Here is a 22260-nt window from a genome sequence, read left to right as displayed (position 1 = left end):
GTCAGCAGCTAGGTCTGTAGTATACTGTAGTCCAGGTCAGCAGCTAGGTCTGTAGTATACTGTAGTCCAGGTCAGCAGCTAGGTCTGTAGTATACTGTAGTCCAGGTCAGCAGCTAGGTCTGTAGTATACTGTAGTCCAGGTCAGCAGCTAGGTCTGTAGTATACTGTAGTCCAGGTCAGCAGCTAGGTCTGTAGTATACTGTAGTCCAGGTCAGCAGCTAGGTCTGTAGTATACTGTAGTCCAGGTCAGCAGCTAGGTCTGTAGTATACTGTAGTCCAGGTCAGCAGCTAGGTCTGTAGTATACTGTAGTCCAGGTCAGCAGCTAGGTCTGTAGTATACTGTAGTCCAGAAGGTCAGTGGGGTGATAGGGGCTGTAGTTATCAGCCCCGTTGGTCTTTATCCAGCAGGTCCTTGGCCTCATTGATCTTTGCGGCCATGTAAGGGGATCCTCCTGGAGAGAGAACACACATCCGCTTCTCATCAATACCAGTCTGTTTCATCCTCCCACACTCTGTCCATTCCTCCATCAGTCCTCGCCACCACCCCATTAAAATGTTCTTCCCATTCTCTGTCCTCCCCAATCTTCCTGTTCCATATCTCTCAGCCCTCTATCCATTACAGGTGAGAACAACATAACACAGTATACACATGGCATGCAAGACATTCAGTCCCGCCGACCCAATGCCCTCTCAAAACCCCCTCAGTGCCATCAACTGACTGACACATCCAGTCTGTATAGAGGTCAGGTAGAGGTCAGGTGTAGATTGACTACAGCAGGCTCAGTCATTAGCTGTCTCAGTCACATCCAATCTACAGCTTCTCCGCCTGCCGGCACTGTGCATTAACACCCTGTGGAACAGTTATCACTATAGAGTACAGGGAATAGGTGTATGCTGAGCTAGCACAAAGAGGTTGGGTCGCATCCTAATGGTGTACAGTGACGTCCTCTCCTCATCTCCTACCCTTCACCACACTGTTCTGAAAACTCATGATAGAGTGTGTGTGTGTGTGTGTGTGTCTCCTGGGGCAGACTGGTCAATGAGTACAGCATCCTGGGAGTAGTAGGGTCTGCTGTGTGACACCAAGACAGCCTGAGGGCACAGGTGTGTGTACACAACACAAACCTCAGTAGCCAATAGCCATGTGTGTATACTGCCCTCTCTAGGCGGTGTGTGTATTTCAGCATTACTGTGTGTGTGTGTGTGTGTGTGTGTGTGTGTGTGTGTGTGTGTGTGTTTTTATAGTAATAAATGAGAGAAAGCGTTAAGGAGTGTTTGCAGAGAGCAGGGCCTGAGGAAGGTCCCAACTAGTCTGCTAATCAGTCATTGACACACACAGAGCCAGCCTGGCGTGTGGCCTACAGCACAATCAGAGAAAGAGAGATACCAAAAACAGGGCTAGAGGGCCAACTCAGGTAATTACTTTCAGAAACAGCACCAAAGAGAGAAAGACATCTTGTCCACTGAACCTCATTGGCTCACAGACAGGAACTAATGGAGGTAATTAACCAATCATTCCATCCTATTACTCTGACCAGGAATCAGTCAACACTTTCCTGACCAGACCCAGCTGACTGACAGACAGGTCTCAAGGTAAATTACCATTAATTAACAAACACTTTAGCATCTCCAGACCTCCACACATACAAGCAGCATACAAGCCACTGATGCATGCCTTTGGAACATCTACATTTCTAATAAATAAATTTAAATGTACACCATCACAATAAATCCATTATTTATTTTAGGCAGGTCTAATAATAATATGCCATTTAGCAGACGCTTTTATCCAAAGCGACTTACAGTCATGCGTGCATACATTTTTTGTGTATGGGTGGTCCCGGGGATCGAACCCACTACCTTGGTGTTACAAGCGCCGTGCTCTACCAGCTGAGCTACAGAGGACCATGATAATGTCCTTTTACTGTGAGAGCTGTTTGAAAAAAATGAGTTTTGGCTTGCCTGTTGACATCACCAGGCGGTAAATTAGTTCCAAACCTCTCTGCCAATAACAGCTTTCCCCAACCCACTCAGACCACTCCCAGATGGTTGTAGCGAAATCTTGCTTGAGAAATTGCTCTTTGCTAAGAAACTATTTTTTCTTTTTGACCATTTTAATTGAAAACAATCACAGTAAGGTACTTAATTATGGAGGACTAAAAGTGCCACAATTAAATAAATAAATACACCATTAAATAATTACTTAAATGTGTCATTAATTAATTAAAATTAGAATTAAATACATAAATGTGTAATTAAATGTATCATTAATTAATTCAAATACCGATTCATTTTATGTAAAATACATATATAATTATTTCACTATTTACATTTACATTTCATGATCCTGCATTGCAGTGATTCATGAATTACTTAAAACTGTCAAACTGACCCATCAAAGTCAGTGGGCGGGGCTAACGCGAATCTAGTCTGATCCATTGCTTTGGTCTGAAGTAGAGTAGGCCAACCTGGATAGAGACAATGGAGGATCTCCGTGAACTTTCCAGGGAGTTGGTTAGAGACATTTTAAACTTAGCAGAGGATGTAGAAGCAGGACCTGCTGACATTATCCGGAATTGATTTGTCTTGGCTTGATGCAGAGGGTAACCAATCAGGCGTTAGGTTCCGCCTACCAACTTTTGATGGGTCAGTTTGACAGTTTTAAGTAATTCAGGAAGCACTCCAACGCAGGACCATGAAATGTAAATGTAAATAGTGAAATTATTATATATGTATTTTACATAAAATGAATCGGTATTTGAATTAATTAATGACACATTTATGTATTTAATTCTAATTTTAATTAATTAATGACACATTTAAGTAATTATTTAATGGTGTATTTATTTATTTAATTGTGGCACTTTTAGTCCTCCATACTTAATAGTTAACCAGAAATTATTTGATATTGAGATAAAAACAGCTGCATTGGACCTTTAAACGCTGGACAATGGTAGTGCTCACTTGCTAGTTCATATCAGAGCCTCACATCTGCTCCATGTGCATGCAGTAGATGAGAAATGCATTTCAGATTAACAAAATATGAGTTGGCCTACTGTACGTTATCTGGCTATTCGCCCTGCCATAGGCAGTAGGATAGTTCTGACAATATATGCTTATAAGTCCTGTGTCATTATTTGATATTATCTGATTTTATAGTAAGAATATAATTGAACTCAGCTGAAAAAAATGGAAAGGATATTTTTCCCATTCCGGAGCGAGTGCGCATATGAAGGCTATGTTGAACGTAAAAGTGATACTTTGAAACAGGTTCTATAGGCTACGCTAGATTTAGAGTTATTTGGCAACTTTAGTTGTTAATGATACAAACCTTAAAACATATGGGCTGCATGATGCGACTATCGGCCATTGATGATTTCGCACAAAAAGCTTGCGCTCCTCTCTTGCCTCAGGCTGCGCATGCTGTTCTCTTATCAAGTGATCATATTTTCACCCAGACTATTCTCAATTGAATCTTGTCATTAATAATAAGTAAAATTAGTTTAGATTTAGAATGGCCCATTCTAAATGGGCAGGAACAGGGGAAAAAATACGTCATCTGCCTATGCACTCGAATAGCGAATGGAAGCCGCTTTCCCGCATGTTTGTTCGTGTAGGCTACTCGGGTTATTTCACTCCATGCATCAACCACTGTTTGACGAGCGTGCAGCCTCTCGCTGCGCGACAGGTGATATTCCGCCCAAACTCTGTATGCCATGGGCTCCCCAACCCTGTTCCTGCAGCTACCAAGTGCTTAATTTGGGAAAACAAGTGAAATCTGTTTAGGAACATCGATAGTAACATGTTTTCACAACTAACAATATTTAATTAAACTGTTGACAGCGCCGCTCTGCGCCCTTGAGAAAGGAATGAAGGAGAGGAGACGGAAACGCACCGTGGTGAAACATTCTGTAGCTAAAAGGTAGCCTAATGTGTCATCCTATTAATTATGAAAATATCAAACACCCTATTACTAAGCTATTCAAAATCAACTGTAAGCCGCCCTGCACAATCAATGAACCAACAGCATCGCCTTGGCCTATAAATTCTCTCCCACTCATGGATAGAAACTTCAGTGTAGCATAAGGTCCATCCAGTATGCATAATAATAATACAGTCCACACTCAAAGGCCATTACTAGAATTTGTTTAATTTTGGAATATAGGCTAGACCAATGAAATATATCTTAAATCAATGTAAATGTTTTTCTGCAGTGCGTAATATGGATAGGTTGGCACAATTAATATTTGTATTACTTTTTGAAACAACATCCACAATGACCATGTTTTCCACTGTTTCAACCAATTGTTGAACTTCTTCAAATTCAGCAATCAAAGTGAGGAGAGTTTTAAAAGCACAATACTGTTTTTGATAAGTGTTTGATGTGATTATCGATTGCATTGATGTCAGAGTGGTTAGAAGGACAATAGAGCCCTGAGTACCTTGCCATTAGCGACTTGGCTACTACCAACGCACGTCCTGGGTCCATAAAAGGAGATGACCATGACAACGGTTCCCTGGAACTTTACTGTGGTCATTACCAAACCCAAACGGAATATGCGTCTCTTTCTTCTTCTATTTTCTGCCTCTAGTGCAGTAACATTATTTAATAACATTGAGAACACGGTTTTATGGAAATAAATGCTTAATTCTGTGTATTAGATGACAATGAACCTATGGTTATCCTTCTACTAAAGCTCAGTTAAAAATAACCTCTACACAGACTGAACCTTTATTTGATCCTTTTATAGTAAATGTTTCCTTATGGAAAAATATGATAGATAAACAAATAGTGTCAAAGTGCAAAGGCATATAAATACAAATAATACATTGATGAATCCATCTATAAATATATAAACACCTAATAGATTAGATTAACAATTCTGTATCTTCGTTCCATTCCCCATATACAGTTGAAGTCGGAAGTTTACATACACCTTAGCCAAATACATTTAAACTCAGTTTTTCACAATTCCTGACATTTAATCCTAGTAAAAATTCCCTGTCTTAGGTCAGTTAGGATCACCACTTTATTTTAAGAATGTGAAATGTCAGAATAATAGTAGAGATAATGATTTATTTCAGCTTTTATTTCTTACATCACATTCCCAGTGGGTCAGAAGTTTACATACACTCAATTACTATTTGGTAGCATTGCCTTTAAATTGTTTAACTTGGGTCAAACGTTTCGGGTAGTCTTCCACAAGCTTCCCACAATAAGTTGGGTGAATTTTGGCCCATTCCTCCTGACAGAGCTGGTGTAACTGAGTCAGGTTTGTAGGCCTCCTTGCTCGCACACACTTTTTCAGTTCTGCCCACACATTTTCTATAGGATTGAGGTCAGGGATTTGTGATGGCCACTCCAATACCTTGACTTTGTTGTCCTTAAGCCATAACTTTGGAAGTATGCTTGGGGTCAATGTCCATTTGGAAGACCCATTTGCGACCAAGCTTTAACTTCCTGACTGATGTCTTGAAATGTTGCTTCAATATATCCACATAAGTTTCCTTCCTCATGATGCCATCTATTTTGTGAAGTGCACCAGTCCCTCCTGCAGCAAAGCACTCCCACATCATGATGCTGCCACTCTCCCGAGTGGCGCAGTGGTCTAAGGCACTGCATCGCAGTGCTAGCTGTGCCACTAGAGATCCTGGTTCGAATCCAGGCTCTGTCGTAGCCGGCCGCGACCGGGAGACCCATGGGGCGGCGCACAATTGGCCCAGCGTCGTCCAGGGTAGGGGAAGGAATGGCCGGCAGGGGATGTAGCTCAGTTGGTAGAGCATGGCGTTTGCAACGCCAGGGTTGTGGGTTCGATAAAATAATGTATGTGCTAACTGTAAGTCGCTCTGGATAAGAGCGTCTGCTAAATGACTAAAATGTAATGTAAAAATGTGCTTCACGGTTGTGATGGTGTTCTTCGGCTAGCAAGGTCTCCCTTTTTCCTCCAAACATACCGATGGTCATTATGGCCAAACAGTTCTATTTTTGTTTCATCAGACCAGAGGACATTTCTCCAAAAAGTACGATCTTTGTCCCCATGTGCAGTTGCAAACCGTAGTCTGGCTTTTTTATGGCTGTTTTGGAGCAGTGGCTTCTTCCTTGCTGAGGGGCCTTTCAGGTTATGTCGATATAGGACTCGTTTTACTGTGGATATAGATACTTTTGTACCGGTTTCCTCCAGCATCTTCACAAGGTCCTTTGCTGTTGTTCTGGGATTGATTTGCACTTTTCGCACCAAAGTATGTTAATCTCTAGGAGACAGAACACGTCTCCTTCCTGAGCGGTATGACGGCTGCTTGGTCACATGGTGTTTATACTTGCATACTATTGTTTGTACAGATGAACGTGGTACCTTCAGGCGTTTGGAAATTGCTCCCAAGGATGTGGAGGTCTAGAATGTATTTTCGGAGGTCTTGGCTGATTTCTTTTCATTTTCCCATAATGTCAAGCAAAGAGGCACTGAGTTTGAAGGTAGGCATTGAAATACATCCACAGGTACACCTCCAATTGACTCAAATGATGTCAATTAGCCAATCAGAAGCTTCGAAAGCCATGACATCATTTTCTGGAATTTTCCAAGCTGTTTAAAGGCACAGTCAACTTAGTGCATGTATAATAATATAATAATATAATATAATATAAACATGTAAACTTCTGACCCACTGGAATTGTGATACAGTGAATTATAAGTGAAATAATCTGTCTGTAAACAATTGTTGGAAAAATTACTTGTCATGCACAAAGTAGATGTCCTAACCGACTTGCCAAAACTTTCGTTTGTTAACAAGACATTTGTGGAGTGGTTAAAAAACTAGTTTTAATGTCGCCAACCTAAGTTTATGTAAACTTCCGACTTCAACTGTAACTATTCATTAACTATTATCAAATTGATTCAAACCAAAACACAGGAAGAGTAGAGTGGTAGAGTTGGTGGGTGTGTGAGACTGACATGCTTTTTAGTGCTCAATGCGATTATACTTTGCAAACAAAATTTTTCTCTGTGAGGCTCCTTCTACGCTGACTAACATCTGATAAATGTGAGAAAAGTCTCTACATCGACTGAGGTAGTGGGGAGGCACAGATGTATCGCCGCAATGTGAGCTAAGGCTGGCATCCTGGCCTGCCTAGCTGCCCAATGCACTCACTTCCATAGAGTCTGCCTTGTCGATGCCCATGTGTCTGTGCCACTCCTCTGCAGACACCTGGCTCAGAGCAGGGACGGCATGGACATAGTCCTTAGTGTCCTTTCTTGCACCTACAGTGGGGAAAAAAAGTATTTAGTCAGCCACCAATTGTGCAGGTTCTCCCACTTAAAAAGATGAGAGAGACCTGTAATTTTCATCATAGGTACACGTCAACTATGACAGACAAATTAAGAAAAAATAATCCAGAAAATCACACTGTAGGATTTTTAATGAATTTATTTGCAAATTATGGTGGAAAATAAGTATTTGGTCACCTACAAACAAGCAAGATTTCTGGCTCTCACAGACCTGTAACTTCTTCTTTAAGAGGCTCCTCTGTCCTCCACTCGTTACCTGTATTAATAGCACCTGTTTGAACTTGTTATCAGTATAAAAGACACCTGTCCACAACCTCAAACAGTCACACTCCAAACTCCACTATGGCCAAGACCAAAGAGCTGTCAAAGGACACCAGAAACAAAATTGTATATCTGCACCAGGCTGGGAAGACTGAATCTGCAATAGGTGAGCAGCTTGGTTTGAAGAAATCAACTGTGGGAGCAATTATTAGGAAATGGAAGACATACAAGTCCACTGATAATCTCCCTCGATCTGGGGCTCCACGCAAGATCTCACCCCGTGGGGTCAAAATTATCACAAGAACGGTGAGCAAAAATCCCAGAACCACACAGGGGGACCTAGTGAATGACCTGCATAGAGCTGGGACCAAAGTAACAAAGCCTACCATCAGTAACACACTACGCCGCCAGGGACTCAAATCCTGCAGTTCCAGACGTGTCCCCCTGCTTAAGCCAGTACATGTCCAGGCCCGTCTGAAGTTTGCTAGAGTGCATTTGGATGATCCAGAAGAGGATTGGGAGAATGTCATATGGTCAGATGAAACCAAAATATAACTTTTTGGTAAAAACTCAACTCGTCGTGTTTGGAGGACAAAGAATGCTGAGTTGCATCCAAAGAACACCATACCTACTGTGAAGCATGGGGGTGGAAACATCATGCTTTGGGGCTGTTTTTCTGCAAAGGGACCAGGACGACTGATCCGTGTAAAGGAAAGAATGAATGGGGCCATGTATCGTGAGATTTTGAGTGAAAACCTCCTTCCATCAGCAAGGGCATTGAAGATGAAACGTGGCTGGGTCTTTCAGCATGACAATGATCCCAAACACACTGCCCGGGCAACGAAGGAGTGGCTTCGTAAGAAGCATTTCAAGGTCCTGGAGTGGCCTAGCCAGTCTCCAGATCTCAACCCCATAGAAAATCTTTGAGGGAGTTGAAAGTCCGTGTTGCCCAGCGACAGCCCCAAAACATCACTGCTCTAGAGGAGATCTGCATGGAGGAATGGGCCAAAATAGTGTGTGAAAACCTTGTGAAGACTTACAGAAAACGTTTGACCTGTGTCATTGCCAACAAAGGGTATATAACAAAGTATTGAGAAACTTTTGTTATTGACCAAATACTTATTTTCCACCATAATTTGCAAATAAATTCATAAAAAATCCTACAATGTGATTTTCTGGATTTTTTTTTCTCATTTTGTCTGTCATAGTTGACGTGTACCTATGATAAAAATTAAAGGCCTCTCTCATCTTTTTAAGTGGGAGAACTTGCACAATTGGTGGCTGACTAAATACTTTTTTTCCCCACTGTACCACCTGGGCTGGATCTAGAACAGTTATTGACTTGAACATGTGAAGGCAGGGGTGCTTGTCCAGCACAGTCTGCAGCTTGATTGAGCATGTTGCCATGGCAGACTGGAACAACTCAGTGCAGGAAGACCAGGAGAGCTGGTCTTCCTCTGGAAGCTGCCCCAGCAGCTCAGTTGTATGAGGGTGCCAGTCGTCAGCACCAGCTGTTCTGCCATACTCAAACTGTATTTGCAGGTCCTCCAGCTTGCTGGCGATGTTGTGGGCTGCTGGCACAGAGGTCTCCTCCAGCTTTGTCAGGTTAGCCACCATCTGGTTCACCAACTACTTCTCAGATAGAGTTCAATGTGTCAAAATCGGAGGGCCTGTTGTCTGGACCTCTGGCAGTCTCTATGGGGGTGCCACAGGGTTCAATTCTCGGGCCGACTCTATTCTCTGTGTATATCAATGATGTTGCTCTTGCTGCTGGTGACACTCGGATCCACTTCTATGTGGACGACACCATTTTGTATACATCTGGCATTCATTCATTGGACACTGTGTTAACAAACCTCCAAACGCCATACAACACTCCTTCCGTAGCCTCCAACTGCTCTTAAAAACACTAGTAAAACTAAATGCATGCTCTTCAACCGAACGCTGCTTGCACCCGCCCACCCGACTAGAATCACTACTCTCGGCGGGTCTGACCTAGAGTATGTGGACAACTACCTAGGTGTCTGGTTAGACTGTAAACTCTCCTTCCAGACTCACATTAAGCATCTCCAAATCAAAAGTTAGATCTAGAATCGGCTTCCTATTTCGCAACAAAGCCTCCTTCACTCATGCTGCCAAACATGCCCTCGTAAAACTGACTATCCTACCGATCCTTAACTTCGGCGATGTCATTTACAAAATAGCCTCCAACACTCTACTCAGCAAATTGGATGTAGTCTATCACAGTGCCATCCATTTTGTCACAAAAGCCCCATATACTACACACCATCGTGACCTGTACGCTCTTGTTGGCTGGCCAAATCACTGCTAGGCAAATCCCTGTCTTATCTTAGCTCACTGGTCACCATAGCAACACCCACCCGTAGTCTGCGCTCCAGCAGGTATCTCTCACTGGTCATCCCCAAAGCCAACACCTCCTTTGGCCGCCATTCCTTCCAGTTCTCTGCTGCCAATGACTGGAACGAACTGCAAAAATCTCTGAAGCTGGAGACTCATCTCCCTCACTAACTTTAAGCGTCAGTTGTCAGAGCACCTTACCGATCACTGCACCTGCACACAGCTATTCTGAAATTAGCCCATCCAACTACCTCATCCCCATATTGTTATTTATTTTGCTAATTTGCACCCCAGTATCTCTATTTGCACATCATCTTTTGCACATCTATCATTCCAGTGTTAATACGAAATTGTAACTATTTTGCACTATGGCCTATTTATTGCCTTACCTCCATAATTGACTACATTTGCACATACTGTATATATATTTTCTGTTGTATTTTTGACTTTGTTTTGTTTACCCCATATGTAACTCTGTGTTGTTTTTTTATCGCACTGCTTTGCTTTATCTTGGCCAGGTCGCAGTTGTAAATGAGAACTTGTTCTCAACTGGCTTACCTGGTTAAATAAAGGTGAAATAAAAAACATAATGAAGAAAATCTCCACAATGAACAATGCCTGGGCCTTCAGTTCCCTCAGCAGCTCACAAAGGTCCTGGACACACTTCGCCGTTTCTGGTAAGGTCCTAGTGAAGTTGGTGAGCACATCCATGTACTCTGCAAGGTACGCCATAGCACGTATCCAGGAGCCACACCTGGTCTGCACAGCATACACAGGCATCACAGTAGAATGGCCATTTTCCAGCATGAATGATGTCAGCGCCAGACGACGTTGGGGTGCCTGAAAGAACCTTCACCAGAGCACACAGCCTGTTCACGTCCTCAAACATCTCTGGAAAAACATCCAGCACCAGGCTCAGGAGATGGGCAAAGCAGGTGACGTATACGGAGTTGGGGAAGAGGCCCTTCAAGATGCTGGTGAAAGCCTTCTTCATGTAGCTAGCTGAATCGCTTACAAAAGCTGACACATTGTTAAAGTCAACCCCATTGTTGTTGAGACTGGAAATGACAGCTTGGGACACAGTGGTAAAGTTAACTCTATCCAAGAAAGCCAGATCTGCTACAACAGGTTGCTTATCCACTGGCTGGAGTAGGATGGCGAGTGCACATCTTCCAAAGGCATCGGTCGTCTCATCAAGGATGACATAAATGTCCTTTCCCTCTACAGCATCTTTGATGTCCTGTTTATATTGTGGATAGAGGCCTGGTAGGTACTCTGTACGCAGATGGGATGGCACTGGGAAAGACCCTCCCTGCTTGCAGTGTTTCTTCAGAAATGTGGAGAACTTGGGCCCCATCTCAAGTATATCTGCTTTGATTAATGTTCTTGTGAAGTCCAAGATGAACTCCTTTCTCTCTGTGGAGGGGGTCTTTGTCAGACAGGAGGCCAGGGTCTGTGTTCTTGTTTGGACAAAAAAAAAAAAAAAAAAATTGTTAAATTAAGAAAGAAGAGTTCAATAGCAGGCCTACAGTGGATCTCAAGCTTTGAAGCTAAGCACACGCTCTCCTGAAGCGACACACACACAAACCTGACACAGAGGCCTGGAACACACAGACAAAAACACACAGCCCATAAACCTGACAGTATGTCTCACACGAAGACTAAAAAAAGTTTTTTAAAAAGTCAGTGACTTGCTTCTTTTGTCATTCCTAACTTGTTACTTGTTTTGATAGCTCCACCATGTCACTTTGGCTAACTTGTTAGCTAGCACACATTACCTCTGCTAAGTTAGCTAGCTAGCCTAAATGACGTGATGGAGCGACATGGGAAGCTTGCCAGGCTAAAGTTAGATAGCTAACTTGCCACTATGTAGATAGACAATTTAATTGTCAAGAACAGATATTAGCAAACTAGAACAAACCTACTAGCTAGTTAATGTCTGTAGCTAGCTAAAGCATCAGAATGTTTACCTGGTCCACTAGCCCTCCTATTTTTGAGTCGGAGTGACCTCAGGTGCTCCACCGCAGTTTGACACTGTATGTAGTCGATTGAATGCTGACAGACTTTGCAGAAAAGTACTCCTCCATCCTCGTACAGTTCAGCTGGAAACTCCTCCTTCCTGTCACCTCAGCCCTTATCGCCCAGAGTCAGATAGGAATCCCACAGACCATTTCACACAGAGTAAAACTAACCGCCGTGTGTACTCCTCTCAGGAGAGGGAAAAACCCATTGAGGACGAGTGTGTAAAACTAGCTACTGTGTATGCGTATTGGTGCATGACTGTGTGTAATCCTCTCAGCAGAGGGAGACTGAGGGAGGCTATTAACCTTGAGTAGAAGAGAAAAGGGACAAGTGGTTAAATAGATAGGTGCTCTGCTGTTCATGCTGATAACCAGTAATAAGAGATTAAGCACGTAAAAGCAATATCTAATCTGTAATTTCTCATGTCTAGTACCTTGGGTTTAATATAGCGGTTAAACTGACCTTTATCTGGGTGGTTCAGGACCATGATCCTCCGGTGGGCATCTCTCACCTTGGACTTGGTGCTGGTTGGGCTTCAGGGGAAGCGACAGATAAAGGTTTGAGGTTAGAGAGGGATGGTTGGGCTATACAAAACAGATTTAGAGCAGAATTACAGCACCATCTAGTGGCTACACCACAGACTGACAAGTTGCAGTAAAACCCATCCAGTTCTTCTGACCACTAAACTAGTCAGTGGTGTTCTGTTCTCTCCCTAATGTGATAGACAGTGTGAAATTGAACTAAACCAGGAAGAGAGATGACTCATATAAACCCATCAAAGACCCAGAGAAATCACACACATCCTTAGCTTGAACACACACACACCTGCACAAAACAGGTAACATTTGCACACACCTGCACAAAACAGGCAAGCATGAGTAGCACGCACACACACAAGCATGATTTTAGCAGTCTTACCTAATACCAAGGATGAGGCTGGCTTCTCTTTTAGTCATCTTCTGGTCAAACCCTCCTTTATAATGGTAGGATGAGAAGGCCTGGAGAGAGAGGAGAGATGTCAGTACTGAAAGTATACAACACACCTGTATTTATCAGTCACCTCACCTACTGACTGCTTATAAACGTATCCTTCTGTCCTCAGTTTAAATGTTTATAGTATGAAAGGTGGAAGTGCATTATTTGGTACAACAGATCAGAGATCAAAACTGTCAGAGATATGAGTAGTTGTTTGGTTAGGGTTCAGTAACTCCCTTCGCTCACACACTGCTTTGTCTCACACATGCTGGGAGTGACTCCCACAGACACAGTGTGAGAGGTCTGATCACTCAACTATCGCACGTCACGCACTGCCTAAAAACACTATATGGAATGACTGTTTCACTCACACACACGCAAAGTGGGTCATCAAGAAGTGCAGCTGTGTGTCTGCCCTTTCTGACCCCTCCCTGTCCCAGCTGACCTAGGTGCCCTCCAACTGAACTTGGGTACACAGACACACAAAACCGGTTCAAGAGGAGGTGAGAGGGCAGTGGGTGCATAATTCGTCTGGGAACCTGTTGTTGGAACCTCTGGCCTGTGGAGACAAACTCAGGTGCAGCAGGGGAATGTCTACTGTGAGTCAGTCCACCCACAGGCGCAGGTAGCCTAGCGTTTAGTGTTGGACCAGTAACCGAAAGGTCCCTGGTTCGAATACCCGAGCTAACAAGGTGAAATAAAATCTGTTGATGTGCCCTTGAGCAAGGCACTTCATTCTATTTTGCTCCAGGAGCGCCGTACTACTATGGCTGACCCTGTAAAACAACATTTTACTGCACCTATCTTTTGTATGTGACAACAACAAAAAACATCACCCTACAGACAGCCAGTTCACCCACTACCCGACCTACAGACAGTGGGATGAACACTTCACCACAAACACGCAACGAAACAGTGGTGCTTGGTGACTGATGGGGCAAAACATGAAACCCCCAGTTTTGCCAATGTGTGCACATGTAGGGTGGTGGGAGAATTTTCTGCAAAACCAGTGGGTGTCATCACTGATCATGCATAGCTTCAGTGCTGTGTTCTAATAAAAGACAAACAGCAAACAGTAGGTAGAAGTCGCTCAAAACCACCCTATATGTTTCATCCCCCTTATTGTTAAGGTTAGGATTGTGGTACTCTCCTAGACCTGTGAACCACATAGCTAAGTTAGTTGGTTACTTACTGAGGTGGGCATCTTCTTAGCAGTCTGTGACAGGACCTGTCCTAGAGGCTTCCACAACTGGAATGCATAGCGACCTGAAAAACAGTACATGTTTATTGCCCCACACACAAACACCTTTCCACAGCTCACCATGTTCTTGCCCTGTCTAATATGGGTGGCAGGTAGCCTAGCGTTTACAGTGTTGGGCCAGTAACCAAAAGGTTGCTGGCTCGAATACCTGAGCCATCAAGGTAAAATAATATGTTGAGGTGTCCTTGAGCAAGGCACTTAACCCTAATTTGTTCAAGGGGCGCAATACTATTGTGGCTGACCCTGTAAAATAACACATTTCACTGCACCTATCAGGTGTATGTGACAATAACACACACAGTGCATTCTGAAAGTATTCAGACCCCTTGACCTTTGCCATATTTTGTTACGTTACAGAATTATTCTAAAATAGATTATTGTTTTTTCCCCTCAATCTACACACAATACCCCATTATGAGAAAGCATAAACAGGTTTTAGAAATGTTTGCAAATGTTTACATAAGTATTCAGACCCTTTATTGAAGCAGCGATTATAGCCTCAAGTCTTCTTGGGTATGACGCTACAAGCTTGGCACGCCTGTATTTGGGGAGTTTCTCCCATTCTTCTCTGCAGATCCTCTCAAGCTCTGTCAGGTTGGATGGGGAGAGACGCTGCACAACTATTTTCAGGTCTCTCCAGAGATGTTCGATCGGGTTCAAGTCTGGGCTCTGGCTCGGCCAGTAAAGGACATTCAGAGACTTGTCCCGAAGCCACTCCTGCGTTGTCTTGGCTGTGTGCTTAGGGTCGTTGTCCTGTTGGAAGGTGAACCTTCGCCCCAGTCTGAGGTCCTGAGCAGGTTTTCATCAAGGATCTCTCTGTACTTTGCTTGGTTAATCTTTCCCTTGATCCTGAAAAACATCCCCACAGTAGGATGCTGCCACCACCATGTTTCACCATAGGGATGGTGCCAGGTTTCCTCCAGATGTGACACTTGGCATTCAGGCCAAAGAGTTCTATCGTGGTTTCATCAGACCGGAGAATCTTGTTTCTCATGGTCTGAAAGTCTATAGGTGCCTTTTGGCAAACTCCAAGCTGACTGTCATGTGCCTTTTACTGAGGAGTGGCTTCCGTCTGGACACTCTACCATAAAGGCCTGATTGGTGGAGTGCTGCAGAGATGGTTGTCCTTCTGGAAGGTTCTCCCATCTCCACAGAGGAATTCTAGAGCTCTATCAGAGTGACCATCGGGTTCTTGGTCACCTCCCTGACCAAGGCCCTTCTCCCCCGATTGCTCAGTTTTGCCGGGCGGCCAGCTCTAAGAAGAGTCTTGGTGGTTCCAAAGGTTTTCCATTTAAGAATGATGGAGGCCACTGTTCTTAGGGACCTTCAATGCTGCAGACATTTTGTGGTACCCTTCCTCAGATCTGTGCCTCGACACAATCCTGTCTCGGAGCTCTACGGACAATTCCTTCAACATCATGGCTTGGTTTTTGCTCTGACAGGCACTGTCAACTGTGGGACCTTATATAGACAGGTGTGTGCCTTTCCAATTCATGTCCAATCAATTGAATGTACCACAGGTGGACTCCAATCAAGTTGTAGAAACATCTCAAGGATGATCAATGGAAACAGGATGCACCGGAGCTCAATTTCAAATCGCATAGCAAAGGGTCTGAATACTTATGTAAATAAGGTATCTGTTTATTTCTAATACATTTGCAAAAATGTCAAAAAACCTGTCATTATGGGGTATTGTGTGTAGCTTGATGAGGGAAAAAATTAAATTAATCATTTTAGATTAAGGCTGTAACGTAACAACCTACCATTAAAATTATAGACTGATCATGTCTTTGTCAATGGGCAAACGTACAAAATCAGCAGGGGATCAAATACACACATTGAGGGGAAAAAAGTATTTGATCCCCTGCTGATTTTGTACATTTGCCCACTGACAAAGACATGATCAGTCTATAATTTTAATGGTATGTTTATTTGAACAGTGAGAGACAGAATAACAACAACAAAATCCAGAAAAACACATGTCAAAAATGTTATAAATTGATTTGCATTTTAATGAGGGAAATAAGTATTTGACCCCCTCTCAATCAGAAAGATTTCTGGCTCCCAGGTGTCTTTTATACAGGTAACGAGCTGAGATTAGGAGCACACTCTTAAAGGGAGTGCTCCTAATCTCAGCTTGTTACCTGTATAAAAGACACCTGTCCACAGAAGCAATCAATCAGATTCCAAACTCTCCACCATGGCCAAGACCAAAGAGCTCTCCAAGGATGTCAGGGACAAGATTGTAGACCTACACAAGGCTGGAATGGGCTACAAGACCATCGCCAAGCAGCTTGGTGAGAAGGTGACAACAGTTGGTGCGATTATTTGCAAATGGAAGAAACACAAAAGAACTGTCAATCTCCCTCTGCCTGGGGCTCCATGCAAGATCTCACCTCGTGGAGTTGCAATGATCATGAGAACGGTGAGGAATCAGCCCAGAACTACACGGGAGGATCTTGTCAATGATCTCAAGGCAGCTGGGACCATAGTCACCAAGAAAACAATTGGTAACACACTACGCCGTGAAGGACTGAAATACTGCAGCGCCCGCAAGGTCCCCCTGCTCAAGAAAGCACATATACAGGGCCGTCTGAAGTTTGTCAATGAACATCTGAATGATTCAGAGGAGAACTGGGTGAAAGTGTTGTGGTCAGCTCTTTGGCATCAACTCAACTCGCCGTGTTTGGAGGTGGAGGAATGCTGCCTATGACCCCAAGAACACCATCCCCACCGTCAAACATGGAGGTGGAAACATTCTGCTTTAGGGTTTTTTTTCTGCTAAGGGGACAGGACAACATCAAAGGGACGATGGACGGGGCCATGTACCGTCAAATCTTGGGTGAGAACCTCCTTCCCTCAGCCAGGGCATTGAAAATGGGTCGTGGATGGGTATTCCAGCATGACAATGACCCAAAACACACAGCCAAGGCAACAAAGGAGTGGCTCAAGAAGAAGCACATTAAGGTCCTGGAGTGGCCTAGCCAGTAGAAAATCTGTGGAGGGAGCTGAAGGTTCGAGTTGCCAAACGTCAGCCTCGAAACCTTAATGACTTGGAGAAGATCTGCAAAGAGGAGTGGAACAAAATCCCTCCTGAGATGTGTGCAAACCTGGTGGCCAACTACAAGAAACGTCTGACCTCTGATTGCCAACAAGGGTTTTGCCACCAAGTACTAAGTCATGTTTTGCAGAGGGGTCAAATACTTATTTCACTCATTAAAATGCAAATCAATTTATAACATTTTTGACATGCGTTTTTCTGGATTTTTTTGTTGTTATTCTGTCTCTCACTGTTCAAATAAACCTACCATTAAAATTATAGACTGATCATGTCTGTCAGTGGGCAAACGTACAAAATCAGCAGGGGATCAAATACTTTTTTCCCCTCACTATATATATATTTTAGTTCCAGTGGGTCAGAAGTTTACATACATTAAGTTGACTGTGCCTGTAAACAGCTTGGACAATTCCAGAAAATGATGTCATGGCTTTAGAAGATTCTGATAGGCTAATTGACATCATTTGAGTCAATTGGAGGTGTACCTGTGGATGTATTTCAAGGCCTACCTTCAAACTCAGTGCCTCTTTGCTTGACATCATGGGAAAATCAAAAGAAATCAGCCAAGACCTCAGAAAAAAAATTGTAGACCTCCACAAGTCTGGTTCATCCTTGGGAGCAATTTCCAAACGCACCACGTTCATCTGTACAAACAATAGTATGCAAGTATAAACACCATGGGACCACGCAGCCGTCATACCGCTCAGGAAGGAGACGCATTCTGTCTCCTAGAGATGAATGTACTTTGGTGCGAAAAGTGCAAATCAATCCCAGAACAACAGCAAAGGACCTTGTGAAGATGCTGGAGGAAACAGGTACAAAAGTATCTATATCCACAGTAAAACCAGTCCTATATCGACATAACCTGAAAGGCCGCTCTGCAAGGAAGAAGCCACTGCTCCAAAACCGCCATAAAAAAGCCAGACTACGGTTTGCAACTGCACATGAGGACAAAGATCTTACTTTTTGGAGAAATGTCCTCTGGTCTGATGAAACAAAAATAGAACTGTTTGGCCATAATGACCATCGTTATGTTTGGAGGAAAAAGGGGGTACTTGCAAGCCGAAGAACACCATCCCAACCGTGAAGCACGGGGGTGGCAGCATCATGCTGTGGGGGTGCTTTGCTGCAGGAGGGACTGGTGCACTTCACAAAATAGATGGCATCAGGAGGAAGGAAACGTATGTGGATATATTGAAGCAACATTTCAAGACATCAGTCAGGAAGTTAAAGCTTGGTCGCAAATGGGTCTTCCAAATGAACATTGACCCCAAGCATACTTCCAAAGTTGTGGCAAAATGGCTTAAGGACAACAAAGTCAAGGTATTGGAGTGGCCATCACAAATCCCTGACCTCAATCCTATAGAAAATGTGTGGGCAGAACTTAAAAAGCATGTGCGAGCAAGGAGGCCTACAAACCTGACTCAGTTACACCAGCTCTGTCAGGTGGAATGGGCCAAAATTCACCTAAATTATTGTGGGAAGCTTGTGGAAGGCTACCCAAAACATTTGACCCAAGTTAAACAATTTAAAGGCAATGCTACCAAATACTAATTGAGTGTATGTAAACTTCTGACCCACTGGGAATGTGATGAAAGAAATAAAAGCTGAAATAAATCATTCTCTACCATTATTCTGACATTTCACCTTCTTAAAATAAAGTGGTGATCCTAACTGACCTAAAACATGGAATTTTTACTAGGATTACATTTCAGGAATTGTGAAAAACTGAGTTGAAATGTATTTGGCTAAGGTGCATGTAAACTTCCGACTTCAACTGTACACACATATATATACATATATATATACATATATATATATATATATATACACACATACATACACACACACATACACGCTGAACAAAAATATATAAACGCAACATGTAAAGTGTTGGTCCCATGTTTCATGAGGTGAAATAAAAGAACCCAGAAATGTTCCATACGCACAAAAAGCTTATTGCTCTCAAATGTTGTGCACAAATTTGTTTACATCCCTGCTTGGCCTCTGACCGCAAGGCACTACAGAGGGTAGTGCGTACGGCCCAGTACATCACTGGGGCAAAGCTTCCTGCCATCCAGGACCTCTATACCAGGCGGTGTCAGAGGAAGGCCCTCAAAATTGTCAAAGACTCCAGCCACCCTAGTCATAGACTGTTCTCTCTGCTACCGCACGGCAAGCGGTACCGGAGTGCCAAGTCTAGGTCCAAAAGACTTCTCAACAGCTTCTACCCCCAAGCCATAAGACTCCTGAACAGCTAATCATGGCTACCCGGACTATTTGCACTGCCCCCCCACCCCCATCCTTTTTACGCTGCTGCTACTCTGTTAAGTATTTATGCATAGTCACTTTAACTCTACCCACATGTACATATTACCTCAACTACCTCAACTAGCCGGTGCCCCCGCACATTGACTCTGCAACGGTACCCCCCTGTATATATAGCCTCCCTACTGTCACTTTATTTTACTTCTGCTCTTTTTTTCTCAACACTTTTTTTTGTTGTTGTTTTATTCTTACTTTTTTTTGTTTAAAATAAATGCACTGTTGGTTAAGGGCTGTAAGTAAGCATTTCACTGTAATGTCTGCACCTGTTGTATTCGGCGCATGTGACCAATAAAATTTGATTTGATTTGATTTGAGTTAGTGAGCATTTGTCCTTTGCCAAGATAATCCATCCACCTGACAGGTGTGGCATATCAAGAAGCTGATTAAACAGCATGATCTTTACACAGGTGCACCTTGTGCTGGGGACAATAAAAGGCCACTAAAATGTGCAGTTTTGTCACACAACACAATGCTACAGATGTCTCAAGTTGAGGGAGAATGCAATTGGCATGCCGACTACAGAAATGTCCACCAGAGCCGTTGCCAGAGAATTGAATGTTCATTTCTCTACCATAAGCTGCATCCAACATTGTTTTAGAGAATTTGGCAGTAAGTCCAGCCGGCCTCACAACTGCAGACCACGTGTAACCACGCCAGCCCAGGACCTCCACATCCGGCTTCTTCACCTGCGGAATCGTCTGAGACGAGCCACCCCTGATAGTTGATGGAACTGAAGAGTATTTCTGTCTCTAACGAAGCCCTTTTGTGGGGGGAAAAAATCATTCTTATTGGCTGGGCCTGGCTCCCCAGTCGGTGGGCCTATGCTCCTGCCCAGTCATGTGAAATCCATAGATTAGGGCCTAATTTATTTATTGACTGATTTCCTTATATGAACTGTAACTCAGTAAAATCGTTGAAATTGTTGCGTTTATATTTTTTATATACACTTCAGAGTGTCTGTGTCATCGGTGTGTACTTGGTCAGTGGCTGTGTTGGTAAGATGCCATAAACTGTGGTCCCGCTCCAAACCCACATACAGCTAGTCAGCACCTAGACCCTGCCAAACATTCTCTGTTTATATACTCCACACACACGTTAGCAGAAACCCCTCTGGGAGGACTTGGTTTCCAAGAGAAAAACACTAAACCAGTCATCTATAGAGCCATGCTGCTAAACTCAGCTCAGGGAGTAATCAGGGCATTATTTATAAGCTGATGATTGACATGTTCTGAGTGGGCTATTCCACCTCCAGGCTGCCTGGAAGTTCTGTTTTCCTAAAAGTCCAGAGCTGAAAGCCCTTCCCCAGTGTAGGGACCGCGCACATACACGGCTGGGCTGCTGCTGCCCTTTCCATGTACAGAGAGAGGATAATTAGGCTGTGCTGTTCCTCAAAGCCGCCACAACTACTAACACTGACCTCAGATCACTCTAAACCTTTGGCAACTGGCAGACCACACACTGCTTAACTATTAACCATGATACAATATGGATGCGCAGACACTCTTCAACCAACCTTGATAGTAATGTCATGAAGGACCTACTCACTGTTGCTCTCTGCAAGAACCTGAAAACACCACCGAATAACTGGAAGATGACAATGCTCTGTAAGACACTAACTTTCTGAATAACAAAATAACCTGGGTGTGTGAGTGTTTGCCATTTCTTACCTGCAAATCCTGCGGCAGCAACACCAAGGCCAACCGCTATCAGAGTACCACCCTGAAGATACAGAAGAATGTCAATACTACTACAACAACGCAGTTTCATTCATTGCATAGCTGAGTCACAAGCCGGTTGATTCCATCACAGCATGTTACCTGACGTTCATGTTACTGGAGATTGCTAGATTAATAAACATAATGACAACCTTTTGCTAGATTAATAACCATAATGACAACCTTTTGCTAGATTAATAACCATAATGACAACCTTTTGCTAGATTAATAACCATAATGACAACCTTGGTTCCGTTGATAATTGCTGTGATTTGCAACCATAACTTGCTTACTGTAGCTAGCTATCCATTAGCTAGCTAGCGTAGCTGTAAAACTGTTTGGCTTAGGGTCTGGTATTAACGTTAGCTGGCTAGCTAGCTTTAGAGTTTTGTAACTAGCTAGCGCAGCTATCCACCAAAATTTAAAATAACAAAATAATCGATATTCGTACAAGTCTTTTGTCGATTTCTGTTTCGCTCCTGATGTTAGATTGAGGATTGTATTCAGCATATAGCATCGTTTCGTTCGCCATGGTGTCCCTGTTCCGTCACTTGAAGGGCACAACTACGGAGCGTCTGATGTAACAAAAACCAAGGTCAATTTAAATACCATTTCGTAATCCAGAACGAACAGGTGATCTACAGGTAACTGACAAAATAAAGATAACACTTGAGTAAATAAGGGATACAACGTATATTGAAAGTTAATTAAGCAATTAACATTCCATCATGCTTAGGGTCATGTATAAAAATGCCCAGTTGCCCATTATTTTGGCTACCATGGCTAGAAGAAGAGTTCTCAGTGACTTTGAAAGAAGGGTTTCAAAGGAGCAAAAGGGGTTTAAAGTGTGTGTGTGTGTGTGTGTGTGTGTGTGTCACAAGATCTCAACCTAATTGAACACGTACGGGAAATTCTGGAGCAGCGCCTGAGACAGCATTTTCCACCACCACCATCAACAAAACACCAAATGATTTAATTTATCGTGGAAGAATGGAATCA

The 22260-nt window shown here is 43.2% G+C and overlaps 1 protein-coding gene across 2 annotated transcripts; it reads right to left on the bottom strand.

Moving 5' to 3' along the window:
• Nucleotides 1-275: 275 nt before the first annotated feature.
• On the bottom strand, nucleotides 276-21820 carry dnajc15 (DnaJ (Hsp40) homolog, subfamily C, member 15). Of its 2 annotated transcripts, XR_005994928.1 has the most exons (9): nucleotides 21713-21820; nucleotides 21214-21265; nucleotides 14092-14165; nucleotides 12843-12922; nucleotides 12387-12457; nucleotides 11873-12229; nucleotides 10461-11362; nucleotides 7147-7256; nucleotides 365-452 (listed from the first exon to the last, which is right to left on the bottom strand). XR_005994928.1 is itself a non-coding variant. In XM_041844586.2 (6 exons), the coding sequence occupies exons 1-6, from the start codon at nucleotides 21791-21793 to the stop codon at nucleotides 382-384; spliced, it is 429 nt and encodes a 142-aa protein (XP_041700520.1). In that variant the 5' UTR covers nucleotides 21794-21820; the 3' UTR covers nucleotides 276-381. The 2 variants fall into 2 exon arrangements, 1 of the variants encoding a protein (XP_041700520.1); XM_041844586.2 differs by lacking the exons at nucleotides 7147-7256; nucleotides 10461-11362; nucleotides 11873-12229 and having other exon boundaries at nucleotides 276-452.
• Nucleotides 21821-22260: the final 440 nt, after the last annotated feature.

Source organism: Coregonus clupeaformis, chromosome 23 (genome assembly GCF_020615455.1).
Source record: "Coregonus clupeaformis isolate EN_2021a chromosome 23, ASM2061545v1, whole genome shotgun sequence".
Taxonomy (NCBI): domain Eukaryota; kingdom Metazoa; phylum Chordata; class Actinopteri; order Salmoniformes; family Salmonidae; genus Coregonus; species Coregonus clupeaformis.
Note: the sequence above shows the minus strand (reverse complement) of the source record. Positions and strands in the feature narration are given on the sequence as shown.

What these genes read in the sequence shown, in the direction of transcription:
- dnajc15 (XM_041844586.2), bottom strand. Translation starts at nt 21,793, where the DNA reads ATGGCGAACGAAACGATGCTATATGCTGAATACAATCCTCAATCTAAC. An exon ending in CAGAAATCGACAAAAGACTT is followed by an intron (nt 21,266 to 21,712) that starts GTACGAATATCG and finishes CTGTATCTTCAG; the next exon opens with GGTGGTACTCTGATAGCGGT. An exon ending in TGCTGCCGCAGGATTTGCAG is followed by an intron (nt 14,166 to 21,213) that starts GTAAGAAATGGC and finishes ACTGTTTTTCAG; the next exon opens with GTCGCTATGCATTCCAGTTG.